Source organism: Nannobrachium achirus (genome assembly GCF_963921795.1).
Source record: "Nannobrachium achirus genome assembly, chromosome: 19".
Taxonomy (NCBI): domain Eukaryota; kingdom Metazoa; phylum Chordata; class Actinopteri; order Myctophiformes; family Myctophidae; genus Nannobrachium; species Nannobrachium achirus.
Genome location: NC_137826.1, coordinates 40461228 through 40477182, shown reverse-complemented (window position 1 = coordinate 40477182; position 15955 = coordinate 40461228). Strand labels below are relative to the sequence as shown.

Genomic DNA, 15955 nt, shown 5'->3' with positions numbered 1-15955 from the left:
TTCTATTTTATTTTATAGATGCTTGTTATACTATGCATGTTGGTTACTTGTTCACAGGGCTACCATAGTGGGGTTTGAACTACTGATGTAAGAGTATACGTATATATTTTTAGATTGTTGTATGACAATATTCTATCCTGTTATCTAGGTAAACATACCATTTCTTACATCTCAAATGCTAAGAATGTCATTTACTTTATATAGCATGTTAATTGTTTAGAGATGCTAGGTTTGATGTTTATCTGATATTTTAATTACCTCAAGCAGTACTTTTCTCTGCACTCTACTGTACATTACCTTTTACCCTGTTGTGTGTTGAATAGGGTTCATTGCATTTACTTAGATTTCACACTTGATCACGTTATGTGACAATGAGTTTGAGAGCCAGCAATTAGTATTTTACTGTGTACTACTGAGGCCTAAACTGGGACACACACACACACCTATATAACATCATTGCGTTACCTATGCCTCAAAATGAACCCAATATATTTGTATGCTCTAATGCATAAGAAAATATGAGTGTTCAAATGTGCAATCAGTGTGGAATGTATGGCCAAATATGACTAGTCCTTGAGTGTTGGACATCTCCCTCAGCTTAACAGTGGGAGTCAACCAGCACCTGTTCCTGGTTCATAACACAAGGATCCACAAAGAACACACTTTGATGCCCAGATCAAGGTCCCTATTAAGGACTGTAAAATCCTCAATACGCAGCTGCTGAGTGCTATTAAGTGTTTAGCTAAACCTGAATCTAAAGATACAATGTTTGAAAGAATACCAGCTTATACAATATTGAACTTGGCTTAGGAAAAAGTTCACAACACAGCCATTTCCATTCAAAGTTTAATTCAATATGTACAACTAATCTTATTAAAGCACTGCGTTTCACATTTACCACAATTGAGATATCTTCTATGCCGTGTCCATCTGCTTTGATAGTATAGCAGAATCCCCAGATTTAATTTACAAAAACTTGATTTACCTCATCGCTGCTTTGGTCAGTAAGCCAACACTATGTATATCTACAATCTGACCAATGTATCGTGTCAAAAACATTCAGTTACAGCACACAATCACCTATCATAAAACTGATGAAGGGGGATACTGATTGTTTGAAACATTTGAGAATCCCCTTACAACTCTGCTATTAAGAGAGGCCTCCTGATTCCATAGTTAACATACAAGAGTAGTTAGCAAAGTAACGGTTTCACAGAGAGTAGACAGGCCACTCTGGTTTACATATCTACTTTGACAGCAAAGTTCATTTCCAGATGGGAGGCACAACTCTGAACTGTTGTGTGCTCGTTAACTTAACTTAACTGTTACACTGTAACTCCAGCCAAATGATTATAATCCATCATTATTGTTCCATCAAGTTTAAATCACAAGAAGGGAAAGTCATGTTTTGGGGGATAGAATCCAGATTTGGTGAATAAGATTAAGACTTAACAAATGAGACAGAACATGCCCAAAAGGTCATGGACCACAGTCGCTGAGTAACTGTGAGTCACTTCATTGGCTTTAGGTGTAAGCTTCCTCTCTGTCACTCCAATCTTGTGCTTACACATACAGTAGATGGATAGTTAAAGTATATCTTATTTACCATGACGAGAGTCCTTCAAGCCAAAATCACTTTAACTATTCGTTTTAGAGATAATGGAAGCACCATAATGTACAGTTTTCAGTCCCAATGGTTCGTAGTTACCATAACCTACAACTATGCAATAGAATGACCTCCGCTTTCAATGTTTCAATACATTAAAAAGCACTGTTGTAACTACTTGACAAACTATAAAAGACTGAAGTATCGTCCTAACTCTTGACAGGCTTCTTAAAGTCTTCAGCCATCCCTAAAGAGACAGCAAAAGTAGGAGAGAACTTTGCATTTCAATAGCATTTATGGGTCAGTAACAATTTCATCTGTGTAACACATACAGTCATCGTGACAAGAAAAGAAGAGAAATCAAAGCAAATAAAAACTGAAATAAATTGAAGTGATGCGTTGATGGCCACCATTAATGATCACTGGCAGTGCACAACAGCCCAGACAGTTTGTTAGGCTCTATGGATCAGTGTGGTTGTGAAGAGTTCCCCACCCTGGGCTTTACTTCATGGGTGACTTCTTCATGGGAATCATTATTCTAGACTCCATGTGCTGAATCAGAGGAACTGCAGGAGAAAAGAAGAAACGTTGATTGTGATTTCAGTTTCAGAGTCGGGAGATAACTACTTAACAGCCATTTTATACACTTTGCTTTGCTTTCGTTACATGGCATTATTTCGATAGTCTACAAGCACACAAAGTGTCACAATGCACGTTGTGAGCTTGTAGATGTTCTGTTTTCAAATAACCAAACAATGAAACCAAATAAAAACCTAAAATCAAGACTAGTAAATGTTCAAAAATAAAAAGAATAAAAACAAATTAAAGGGAATAATGCCCAAAATAGGGACACCAAGGATCAAATGGTTAATCAGGGGATGTATTCAACCGTCAGTCTTATTTTCATGATTTATTTACAGATTTCAACTGTTTACAACTTTACATCAACCGAGCTGAAGAATTTAGGTTACAGGTACATGAATTTAGGTTTTGCAGCATGTATTAGAAAACACATGCAAAAACACATGCACAACAAAAATAAGTCTTTAAAAGTTTGATTAGTATGGAGCAAAGAAATAAATCAATCAATATAGACTCCCATCTCACCTGTGTAATAAACCACTTCATCCCAACCTTCTTGTTGCCAGGCTGCATTTCTGGTGTCTTCTCTTGCCTGAAGATCTTTGTATGCTGAGGTGGAGAGTGAAATGGAAGTCGCTTATATTAGGTTTTTGTACTTAGCTTACCCTTACCCTAACCCTAACCCTAACCCTGTCACAAAAGAACACAAAAGAGCACTTTTGCGAGCTAAAATGCAAAATCTCTTCTATTCGTGGCAAGTACTTCTTTACAGCCATGGACCAGTCTTGTAAGTCTTAAAACTCCATTATCTTTTCAGCGGACCACCATTTGATCCCAAAACGTTGGATTTGATTTTGTCCACAATTCAGTGCTGTATTGATGCGGTCAAAGAAGAGATAAACGGGCAAACATCGGTCAAAATAACAATCTTGAATTTTCTAATTGCGTAGACTTCTTATAAACGAAGTAATGCAGATGTTTAACAAGATAACTTAACTCTTGAGAGCGTACAATGAAACCAAATGGGACGATTGTGGTTTCATTTTACACTCAAGAGATGGACTATAAGGGTCCGTTTGGTTTCCAACTCTCCATCATTTAGCTGGTGAGGACAAAACCTGGAACCCCCTCAAGGACCACTCTGGAGGGCCCTGGACCACCGTTTTAGACAGACGTTCCATGAGAATGCAGTAACCCGGCTCACCCCATAGGTGGTGCACCATGTAGAGGTTTCCAATCTGAGAGAAGAAGCCTCCACAGGCCTCATGGTTGTGTTGGCGGAAGTTAATGGCCCGAGCCCTAGAGAACAGAGAGCACTTAGGTCACTGAGGCTGTCAAAAAGCTGAACCGCGTCAGGTTGTCAGTAAGGAGCAGTGAATAATGTCACTGTTGTCGGGTGGAAACCTTGTATGTCCAAAACCGTTCGTTTTGTATTTTTGTATTTATCATTTAAAAAATGATTTAAACTAGTGAAAAGAGCCTATATACAAGCACACAAGTGCTTATAGATCTGCTATTTTCACTGGTTTTGTGTGACAGTCTTGTATGATGACGCAGGGCTTTACTTTACAAAATTTGAAAATGGAGATAAAAGGTTTCTGCCCGACAGTGACGATATTGATTATATATTATTTAGATGTTAAAAATTAATATTATTATTCATACATTATAAACAAGATTTAAGAGAACAGATATTCAAACTAAAATGATCATAGACTATATCCAATTATAGATACCACATTATTATTTTGTCCCTGTTAAATTATTAAAGGGCTTTTCTTTTCCCTATGGTCCATAAAATACATTTCAATGTAATCTATTTAAAATATAAACCAATTTTGATCTTTCCCTGCATTTCATTTGATTATGTGACATAATTCTCATTTGAAATTGCATGGCACAGTAATCAGATTTGCTATACAATAAATAAAATAGAATTAGGCTAGACTCTTAATGTAAATTATCCTTGTTGACACATGCTAAGAGGACATGCATAGATGAATGTGAGAGGTACCGTTCACTCATATTCAGCTTCTATAATCTGTAAAGGCAATAATATAGTAGGAAACACTTATTCCCCAATAGTATAAAACAAAAGCACAAGTCATGTTGCACTGTTCTACAGTCGGGAACTACAAGTAGATATGGATGAGAAACTCCTGCCTGCCTTACCAGTAATTTCCCCACTCGATCATAGTCCCTGGCTGAAAAAGAATGAGAAGAGAGAGTCAACGACTTGATGGGAAGGGAGAGAGGAGAAAAAAGTAACTACTTTAGGAGAGGAAAGATCTATTATCATGAGAACACCCAAGAGAGTGCACTTTACTGTGATTATATCTGAGCAGCCACCAAAGTACATGATCCAATCACTCAAATAATACATGAACTAATTATAAAAAGGTCATAAAAAAAATTAAAAAAAAGAATGTGAAGTGAGCGGTGCCTTTTATGAGTTCATTTCATTAAGCGTCCCGCGAAGCTTGGCCAATGAGCCAAGTGTGGGACATACATACACAGTACATACATAAAAAGACAGATGTAGGAGTGGTTAGCACCGCTCAAAGATTTATTATCTGAGAAAACAAAACAGGATTCCAGCAGCTAGCTCCCTATTTACTACAACATTAGTCATATAAACCATTGTTTGGTAAACAAACCAAAATTAAAGTAGATAAAATGCATCAAAACACTGTATTCAAACAGAATTAAAGCAAATATTCACCCTGAGCTGGTATGACCGCAGCTCATATATGTTGGGCCCCTCGCGTGGCACAGGTTCATTCCAAAAGCTGAACTCCAGCAGTAGTTGGTTGCGACGGGACAGAAGCATCTTTCCCCTCTCGTTCCTGTAGTCCATAAACTCCTGCAAAGAGGACAAATGGTACAAACAACCTTTATCGCTGGGAATTCATTCCAAACACCATCAGTGTCCCAAAATCACAGATAAGACTTGGTTTTAATATTTGGTATACTTGGTTTTAAATATTACAGTAAGCCTACTATAGCAGAGGTTCTCAATCAGTGGTTCCAGGTGGTCCCCCAGCTATATAATGTTGAGTTGGTAACCAAATGGACCCTTATAGATCTTTAATATAGTGTATATTAAAGATTTTTACAAAATAGAGTGTAAAATTAAACCAAGTGGACCTTATGGGTCCATTTGGTTTCATTTTACGCTAACTCATTGTTAAACACCGCATTACTTTTTACAAGAAGTCTATACAATTAGAGAATGTAGAAGAATTGTTATTTTGATCAACGTTTGTCTGTTAGTGTATCTCTCCTATGGTACCACATCAATATTTGGACAAAATATTATCCAGTGACAATAAAATATTCTATATCTTGACTGGGTCTCATCAAATGGTGGTCTGTGGCTCAAATGCCGAACAAATAATCAGGAATGGCGAGTGCCCCTTAATATGAAGTGTTGGAAATCAATGTACTACAGCATGGATTTGAATGAATGAAATGAATCATAGGGTCTATAGTTATGTTTTTTGAGGACAGTGTAGGCCCACAGGCCTCACTGTTAGTTTGCCCCGTAATGGCCCATTTGGTTCTTAACCAACCTGTTGCCAAGTCATTGTTGACCTGGCATTGTGGTATAGTGTGTATAGTTTCAATAGATCATAGATGTTTGGGGGTTATTCTACTGTTAGACTGATGATAGGTTCTTGGTTTACCTACGTTTGTAGATGACTTTGTAGTTTCTATGCATTTGATGTATTACCTTGTGCTGCCCATGCTTATTGTAAATCGCTCTGGATTAAGAGCGTCTGCTAAATGCCTGAAATTGTAAATTGTTAACCAATCGGCCATTTTGCTGTTGACCCCCTTGAACCGCCTCAAAGGGCCCGGGGGTTCCCGAACCCCACGTTGAGACCCAGTGCACCAGCAATGTGACCACCCCATACCTTGTTCTGCCTGAGTTTGTTCATGACCTCGGTGAGAGCCGGGTATCCTCCCCGGTATCTCCACAGGTGAACTAGGAAATATGAGGAGACAGAAAGAGTGAACACTGGTCTCGCTCTGTCGAGTCACTCATTAGTTTTGTCTCAGGCCCCCTTTTTACCAAAACAACTTTGGTTCTAAAACTAGTTCTGTTCTGGATTCCATTATTTGGTTCCATTTCTTTACTCTTTATTTATTCGATTTATTTTGGTTCCATTTCCGAACTTATAGGGTTCTGAACCATTTCATTTTCAGTGGAAACTCTGAACTAGTTCAATATTAGGCAGGAAAAAAAAACTGAACCGGTTCAACCCATGGTGGAAAAGGGACCTCACTGTCCCTGCATTTGCAATAAGAAGTCATATGAAGTATATAGTGAGCCAATATGTGTTGTACTGTATCAGTCAAGGACGATCATGTTATTGCATTGAATGTGAAAAATACAAATTGGAAATTACAGTATAGTCTCAAACCTGACTAATTTGAGATAATATTCCTGGTGTTTTTCTTTCTATTTTGTTTGATAATACACAGATTAATTGATATATTTCATTTCATCAATTATTTCTTATTTTTTAGAGCCATCTGTGCCACAAAAACCCTGTGGGGCATTTTAATATTCTAAATATGTTCCAGCTGGTGGCTTAACAAAATTTCAGCCCAAGAACAAAACAACCACAGCGAGAGAAAGAACCAGTACAACTACAGCCAAAAAAGTGTCATCACTGTGAGGGGAGGATAAGCACAGGTGTCTTAAATAACTGTGACCGAGTCGTTTAGGGTCAGGGCCAAAAGGGCAAAGTCTACCGTACTCCCACTCCAAATGCCAGCAGCAGTAGTGTGAGAAAGTACAAACATATACAGCAGGCAATGCACCATTTTTCTGTTGGGAATTTGGGATACTAATGGCACCTATAGGCATGTTTTCACTACAGTTCCGGAATCTTTCCTGCAAAATAATTAGCATAATGATTTTCAACTTGCCGGGAGTTTCGTTTTTTGGGTGTTTTCACATATGCAAAAATGCTGGCATAGCCATAAAATACCTCGTTTTCACTAAACCGTTGTCGCGGTGTTGTCCGTTGTCCGTGTCCGTGTTGCCAGACTTTGCGAGAGAACTAAGCAACCAGGTGTACGAAAATAATCCCCAAAAAGTGATATTATCTAGGCCACACGAGCACTTTAAAACTACCCGCATCGCCACATCAGCTAATTGAAAATTACCGATCTACAAGCTCACAACAAATAAAACGAAACCAGCAACTATCATATACAAACAACTTTACGGAAATGAAGCCCAGAGTCGCTTATAATTAGCAGACATGGCAACACTTGCACTGAAAGACCTGAAAAAAAAAATGAAAAAAAGAAACACTCTCCCCAGTTCGTTGCGTTCACTGCGGTGGCATCGGTGCCTGTCCTGTCTCTTCTCTCTCTCACTCTGAACGCTACAAATGGATTTACTAAAACAAAATATTCTTCATGCTCAGCAACAACAACACATAAGGTCCGATCAGAAAGGATCTCATCTAATGCAACGTGTTGCACCTGTGGGCTTTAGATTAGCTGTGGTCTGTGGACTCGCTCGGTGCTCAAAAGACTTTTAGGCTAATCATCACATGACAACGGCGATAAACTAATGATGCACCTTTTGTTGAGAACGGCTTCTTTCTTTCAGAACCTCTCCAGTCCCTCCGCAGATAGCGGAGGAAGAGGTTCCAAAAGGAGCTGCCGTTAAGAAATCGTTGCACTTTTGCAGGCAGCCAGCCATGGTCACAATGCGACTCTCACTCTACTCTTTATAGCCTAAATAATTATCCCTAATGCAAGGTGAAGCTGTATTATATTTCGACTGTAGGCCTATATCCCATTCACACTGATCGTTTTCAATCCCAAATACAATGCTTTAACTGTTATCATTGGCTCCTTACGCACCTGCTTGTCAAAAAACCGTCAAAAATAACGGTATGCGTTTTCACAGAAGGGAAATTTGTATTCTAACGGTACTTTAGCCAAAAATTACTAGGTATTTTCCCGTCAAATTTCGGCCTCCAAAACTCCCGGAATACAAAATAAGTGGCCGTTTTCACATGGCGTGAATTTCAAAATTGCCGTCATTTTTGACAAGACTTCCAGAAGTTTTGCTCAGTGAAAACGGGGCTTATGTCCCTTGTACATTTCTATGGGTTTTTGCTAATGGAAGACGTTTTAAGAAACATAGGGCTTGTGAGGTCACCCGTACCTGCCTGGTCCTGCTCTCCATACCAGGTGTTCCAGGTGCCAACTAGCTCACAGGGGTAGTGAGGGTCCGCATGAATGGCAGGCAGGACTTCTTCACTACAAAGAGAGACACACTTTCAAGTAAAGGAGCTAGAGCAGTGGTTTTCAGCCTTTTTCATATCAAGGTGACAAGGTCCATTATTTATTCAGCATTTGAGCCACAGACCACCATTTGATAAGATTTAGCCTATCAGACCCAAAACGTTTGTTATTTGCAGAGTGGAATTTTGTTATCGTTTCCAAGATGTATTGGTGTAGGATAGGAGAGGTAGCAGGCAAACGTTGATCAAAATAACAATTTTCTACATTCTCTAATTGTGTAGACTTCTTGTAAATGGATTAATGCAGGTGTTTAACAATAATTTAACTCATGCGAGCGTAAAATGAAACCAAATGGACTCTTACGGGTCCATTTGGTTTCATTTTATAGTTAAAGATCTATAAAGGTCTATTTGGATACCAACCATAATTTAGCTGGGGACCACCTGTGGTCCTCAAGGACCACTGATGGTCCCCAGACCACTGGTTGAAAACCACTGACCTAAGTGTTCACTAAACAAGTTGCTTGTCAGAGCTCTCAAGTGAAATGAGAAAGCCAAACAGAGACCACTTACCAAAGCTTGTTGTAATCATCTAGGCACTCAGGCTTGACATTGTGAACTAAAAGAGAAAGGAGTGTGTTTTAGGTAACAGCATGTAACGTTTGCCTAGGGAAAAAAAGTATTTTAAATCCAGGTTAATCCTATGAAAACTCAATCAAAGCATGATAATCCTGTTCCATCTAGCAGCACCAGTAAGACTGTTTTGTATAAACACAGAAATATTAAGTAAAGACCCATACATTGTATTTTATAGAGATTGTTGTCTTCCTTCTTGGCAAGCAGGTGAGAGTGGGCATCTTTTCTGGGATCAACCTTTCTGACAAACAGAGACTTGAACCAGCTGTCCTTGTCCTTGTTCCTGTTGTGGGAGGCTGACAGGCTCCTATGAGGCACGACACAAAGAAAACAAAACAAAACAAAATATACTGTAAACATCAGGCCTGGGCATCATCATGCACAAATCATCATGACTGAGTCACAAAACAATTCCGTGGCATATCAGGGTCAACCAAATTATGTCACCTAAACACAATTTAGCCTACAGCAATAAATATTTACTTATAAGTCATTAGTTGTACGAATAATACTGCTGCACTAAAGCCTACTGTAATAACCTCAGAGAAAATGGTTGTAGTCAGAATAGTGTGTGATATCACATGACTCTGTCTTTGCTAAGTCATGCAAAGAGACAAGACTATTTAAGTGCCAATTACATTCTTTATAGATGTTCCACAGCTATGGGCCTAAGGTTAGCAGTTTAGACCACAAAGCTGCAAGCAGCCAAAAGGATTAGTCTACATTTACCTCATGTAAGCCAACATTTCAGAGTTTCCTGCTACTTCTCTCCATAATGGTTTAAGTTTAACTACCCTGGTGCAATGTGCTCTAAGCAGATCAGTGTGCAATGCAATGTGCAGTAAAGTTAGAACACTGTGTATTATAGTACTGTAACAGTGATGGTTTGTTTCCTTGAGGCTTTTTGACAGCTTGCCAGATGGCACAGGCAGAACTAGTCTGCTCTGCTGCAACCAAAGTGAATTCTTAAATCAAAAAGTTTGAAAGACAAACATAAGTTATCAGTTTAACATACTTACACCGCTTCACATGTGTGTGGGCAAACCACACACCAGCGATGTGCACTAAAACAAACTAAATACACTGAAGGGATAGTTGTGTAGTTGTGTGTGTGACCTTGAAGTTGAATCGGATTTGAGAGTGAGACTGACCTGAGGTCAGTTTTCTACAAGCAACGACACTGATCATAACTTGACAAAATCGCAGAACGTGCACGAATCCAATTGTTAAACGAGATAACTTTGTATACATATGGCACTTGGGTTGGAATGACAAGTAGTAGTAGCAGTGGGTTGGCGTTTTGCTAACGCTAGTAGTAGCTACGTTTACACTGGGGGATCCAATGGTTAGCCTAGCGTTACTAGCATTAGCCAGTGCAGAACACACTGAAAGACTGAACTATGACATTTCAAGGTAATCATTTATTACTCTGTTGCATAGCACAGAAGCCAACCTGATGATGACTGTGACCTGTCCGCTCGTCTGAAGTCCATTTCTGGGGTGTTTGAGGCCGTTGGCCACACTCTGAAGGACTCTGGTCGCCATCTTTCCCCAGAATGCTGTGTATGTGTGTGTGTGTGTGTGTGTAGGTTCAGTTGTTTAGAGAGGGGTGGATGAGTGGGGAGGGGGTGCAACAGCTACACAGCACAAAGCTGATACTAGAGTGACGAACACCTGCTGTAACAGTGATGGGAATTAACTAAGTTTAAAACTAGTACATTTACTGTAGTACTTTAGTACAATTTTAGGGGTTTTACTTTTGTGTGTGTATTTCTATTTCTTGATATATTAGGACTCAAAGCCAAATATTGTATTTGCATTTTTCCACTATTATTGTATAGGGTTGAGCAACCCATTTTAATCTAGCTGCAACATAACATAATGAACACATGAACACATTACTATGATGAAATGAGCCATTCTCTGCACAATGACTACTTTTACATTTCATTTTGGTAACTGTAAATATAGGCTTTTTTGATGCCAAATGCCAATACCTTTGTACTTTACCTAGGTAAAAACAATATTGAGAACCTCTTCCACCACTGCCTATTATGTTTTAAGGCCAAACACGTTATATTAATACGGGTTTCCCGCATACACACACATCATAGCTTTTAAATCTTTATAAATGTTGTGTCCCTGGCATATAGGGACTCATAGTAGTTATAGACTACTGATCGATCTGGGGCACAATAACACTATATAAAAAAATAATTAAAAGTAATTATCAAAATGTGTGTTCTTTGACAAATACGCAATTGTTGCTGGGTAATAATACATACTGTATATTGTTGTCCACAATGTTTTTGAGTCTAGATTGATATTACTACTGAGCACATTCTGTAAGCTGACAAGCAAAAGCAGCCATAGTACTTTCTAAAATACTTTTTCACATGCCTTAAATTATACACAGGACACCTGTTTCTCTGTGTATCCCAGAGACCTTGAACAATGAAAGAGCTCTTGTTCTACTCTGTGTGAAATGGGAGTACGACAGTCTGTCTCCAGATAACATTTTCTAACATTTTTAATTAACTAAATGTCCTCTAAATGCAACATTAAAGAATGCGGCCTTGAGGTACACTTCCATCTGTGCCTGTAAAATCTGACTTTCTATCCTCAGTTATACCACACAGATCATTATGTATTAACGTTTATAGTAATAGGCTATAGTTGTTTATATAAGGCAGGTCTGTTGAAAGTTCCAGTTCTTAAATTAGCCATTATGTTCTGGCCCGCTACCTTCCTTAGAAGTCAAATCTGGCCCACAGGCAAATATACTTAATGACCCCTGACATAAGACAATGTCATCTGTCAAAAATACATTGTTTATATACAGATCCATCCAACAAAATAAATGTAATATTGTGTAAAAAAAAATATGTATACTATTTTATATATCAAACATAAAACAAACATGTTTTGAATATTTCACTGCATGCACAATGTATCAAGAATATATGAAAGTTGTTGAATAATATTACAGAAGAAAATCAACTTTTACACTAATAATAATAATAATAATATAATATATATATATATATATTATTTTTGGCTCCTTTCCAATCCTGTCTGAAAGGACTGGCTGTCACTGGGTGGCAGTATGTCCATACAGTATATTATGACTCCTTGCAATGACAATACCAGTCTGCATGACAACAATACCTTTAGTTGTATGAGAAAATGATTTGTCTTGGCCCTTTGAGGCAAACCATCCTGTTCCAAAAAAAAGTTGCCAAATCCTAGCTTTTTATAACTGGTTATAACAACTTTATTCTGATTGAGTAAAACAACTTGCAGTGCATCACTTAATGTGTGTGAAAATGCCATAGTCACGACTGTGGAATAGTAACTAGCTACCAGTGTAGCGTTCAAGTCTTTCATTTCACTTGGATCCCTCGGTGGGAAGCAACGGTTGGGTACTTTAAGTACTTTTCAGTCCTTGAGCACTTGTGTTTACATCGAGACCAGAGGGATGTTCTACCAGTAGTAGACATGTTATCAAATATACAACATTAGTAGTACAGAAAGACAAACAGATGATGCGCTGTGCTCAGGGTGTTGGGGTCGGCGTGGAAGTATGGGCTGAGGTTCCAGAGGAGACAGCAGAGATATTCAGCTCCCCTAGTTTTTCGGTTAATGACGTCTCCTCTTCCAGACTGTGGGTGAGATCGGTCAATGGCTCCAGAAATTCAGTCCCTGCGACTTTCTTTCCTGTCAGAGGGTCAACCACCCTTCCCACTTTGTACACTATCTCAGACAGTTCATGCTTCACGTGTCTTGACCTGGGCTCCGGCAGGGCCTTGAGAAGAACAACATCTCCCACCGTGCACTGCTGCAAAGCATCGTGAGCAAAGTAAGTCTTCCTCTTGTTGAAGTACTGCGGAGAAGACATGGCAGAGTTGTTAGATATGTCAAGCAGTAAAATATGGTTAAGAGATCAATATAATATGTCATTGTTCTTGGGTTGGGGAAACAGACATTTTAAACCGTGGGGAAATTATTTGAATATAATTGAATAAATCACAGTAAACATGCAACATGTTATTCTGTCTGTTATTTTTCAATAACGCAGCACCCTGCCGCTTCCTGCATTATGTGCAATTTAAAAAACAGGAGCGTTAAGTGATTTCCAACCAGCGCTTCCAAACTCAAACACAAATACGGTAATCACCTGCACGCAATTTATTGACAGAATGTTGCTCATAACACGAGTGGATTTTTATGAAACGAAGACTTGACATTTACAAAGAGGACAATTCTATCTAGGTGATTTTAACGTTGTGTTAATACAATCAGATGGGACTTTTCTGTTTGGATGAATGGGCTGTCAAGGGTTGGTATTGCTGCTCTAGATCCCAGATAGCCACAAACAGCAACTCTACATTTTGACAGCCCATACATCAAATATTTGTTTTGCTATTTGATTGTATTAAACAACATTATAAACTCACCAAAAGTGTAAAAGTCCACCGTAGACATGTTATGAGCTATTTTCTGTCAAGAAATTCCATGCAGGTGTTGGAGTTTGGAAGCGCTTGTTTTCAATAACGCAATGTCCTGCTGCCTCCTGCATTAAGTGCAATTCAGAAACAGGTGGTACACAGGACCATTGAGTGAATTCCCACAGATCCATGTCAAAACCAGTTATTTTCACACTCCTAGTGATTTCTCATCTGAAAAACCAATCCTGTTCCATAGCCATCCATCCCCAGAGTGAACAGTGCACACTTACCTTGAGCAAGTAAGGGTCCAGCACGAGCCTTGTGACTCGCACTTTAGCAGTTTTATGCATTTTGGTGCCTATTACTCTGCCAATTATCCATTTGGCATGAACTGACGCCTGCCTCGCCGACATCCTTCAGTTCTTCAATCAAGGCTAGGTTACCTTTGGAGCATAGAAGGTTACCTTTGGAGCATAGAAAGATGACAAAAATTAATTAGTGTCTTAAGCCAGTGGTTTTCGTCAAATGGTGGTCCGTGGCTCAAATGCTGAATAAATAACAGACCTTGATATGAAAAAGATTGATTGATTGAAAACCACTGTCTTCCCTGCAAGCCAAATTACGTCATGATGACGTTATAACATCCTCCAGTGACGGATCACAGCCCATATGGGGATGATCTTGACGTCACTACCAGGACGTCATGGACTTTTTTTGTTTCAGGATTATTGTTATTTTTTGTTTAAAGTTAGTTGAAATATGAGCATATAAGGTTATATTTTGGCCTGGGACATATCTGACTAGTTATGATGTAGGTATTTATCTGGCTAGCCCTGAATACAGGACCTGGACGGTCATATACATGACTGACCTGTATTCAGGGCTATTATCTGGCCTCGATCGGACCCTCTCTGATTAATCCAGTACGTCCGTTTTCGTGTATTTATGTTGGTTGAAATCAGGTGATAATCTAGGCCAGATCTGACTAGTAGACATGGTTTGGCTTGATCCATCTGGCCCCAATAGAGACGTGTTATGTTATGTTAGGTCCTGACCGTGCTTGCTGGGAGCTGTGTGGACTGTCAAATAACGTCTATATCCTGTCTCTCTATCCTTCTATTTAATTGGGATTTTTTTAATTAGGTGTAAAGAAGGGTAACCGATATAACTGGTATAGTTAATGTTACTGTAAACAACATCTTGGCATCAGCAGATAACAGACTTGCCTTGCATTGGCTAGCAGCATTGGCTACATTACTGGCCATAATCGTGTTCGTCAAAGTAAAAAATCTAAACAAAAACAACGTGAAACGTTTTAAGCATTGGAAGCTGCTATGTCACATCAAAGACACAATCATAAAACATTTATAACTCACCGGCAAGACTATTCAAATGACAAAAGAAGGTCACAAATTCGCAAATGCTTTTTCCATGCACATTCAATCTGGCGAGTTTTGATTACGTAAAACTACGGCTAGTAAAGAGGCACAAAACACTTGCTGTTTCCCATCCCATGCAAAAATGAATGTGGATGTGGACAAGAGTTTGGTCACTTGGTGATGAAAAGCTAGTGATGCGAGGTTAAGTTATGGTAAGTATTTTCTTCGGTACATACTACCCAGGCGTTTGTTTTATTTGGTATTTCGGTAATAGCCTACCACAAACGGGAACAGTGGGAAGCAGTGGGCACATGAGAATTCTGGGCATGCCATCCTATTTTTTATTCATGTATTTGTTTGTTTGTTTTCATAACTACATTTATTTTACAAATGAGAGGCCAAATACAAATAATAATCTTAGACAAATGCTACAAATTGCCTCAAACCCGTATGATGAAAATTTTGTGGATGAAACAAGAAGTTGAGGAGTTAATTTATGTCTGTTAAATGTGTGTAGGCTTTTGATTGATTGATTGATTGATTGATTGATTGATTGAATACTTTATTAGCAAATAGCAATTTACATGGGAAAGTACAGTTCAATACAAGGTCTGCCTTGGTAGAAAGCCTATGGCTTGGTCCTTTGTAGCAACTGAATTCATATAGAACTCCTGTGCATGTTCAAAGTTGTATACTTTCCATTTTATTTCCCACCATTTCCCAAAGCATACATTTATTTGTATTGTGCAGTTTAGTATGTGTATCTGTCTGTCTGTCTCTAACACCTGACACTGTGGTTCCCCTAACACATCACTGTGACTGACATCACATGTGATATCCGATATCAGTTTACTATCAGAACCGTCACAGCTTGTCCATAGACGTCTGTCCGTCCGTCTGGACGTGTACACTTTTATAGGTTTGCCCCTCTGATATCATGCTCTGACATCACTGTGATGTCAGGGGAACCACTCTTAACAGAATGGTTTTGCCGCTCTGACATCACGCTCTGGCTTCACTGTGATGTCA

General features: G+C 38.8%; 2 protein-coding genes across 3 annotated transcripts; both read right to left on the bottom strand.

Moving 5' to 3' along the window:
• Nucleotides 1–884: 884 nt before the first annotated feature.
• LOC308304343 (protein NipSnap homolog 2) lies at nt 885–10644 on the bottom strand (the record flags this gene model as incomplete). 2 transcript variants are annotated; one of them, XM_080748928.1, is made up of 10 exons in its annotated part: nt 885–2172; nt 2714–2797; nt 3393–3487; nt 4361–4392; nt 4911–5051; nt 6106–6176; nt 8385–8479; nt 9037–9082; nt 9264–9406; nt 10553–10644. In XM_080748928.1, the coding sequence occupies 10 exons, from the start codon at nt 10642–10644 to the stop codon at nt 2108–2110; spliced, it is 864 nt and encodes a 287-aa protein (XP_080605054.1). In that variant the 3' UTR covers nt 885–2107. The 2 variants fall into 2 exon arrangements, with proteins under 2 accessions (XP_080605054.1, XP_080605055.1); XM_080748929.1 differs by lacking the exon at nt 10553–10644 and adding an exon at nt 9829–9856.
• Nucleotides 10645–12166: 1522 nt separating this feature from the next.
• Nucleotides 12167–14992, bottom strand: mrps17 (mitochondrial ribosomal protein S17). The gene is made up of 3 exons (XM_080748575.1): nt 14924–14992; nt 13838–14011; nt 12167–12982 (listed from the first exon to the last, which is right to left on the bottom strand). The coding sequence occupies exons 2-3, from the start codon at nt 13958–13960 to the stop codon at nt 12656–12658; spliced, it is 450 nt and encodes a 149-aa protein (XP_080604701.1). The 5' UTR covers nt 13961–14011; nt 14924–14992; the 3' UTR covers nt 12167–12655.
• Nucleotides 14993–15955: the final 963 nt, after the last annotated feature.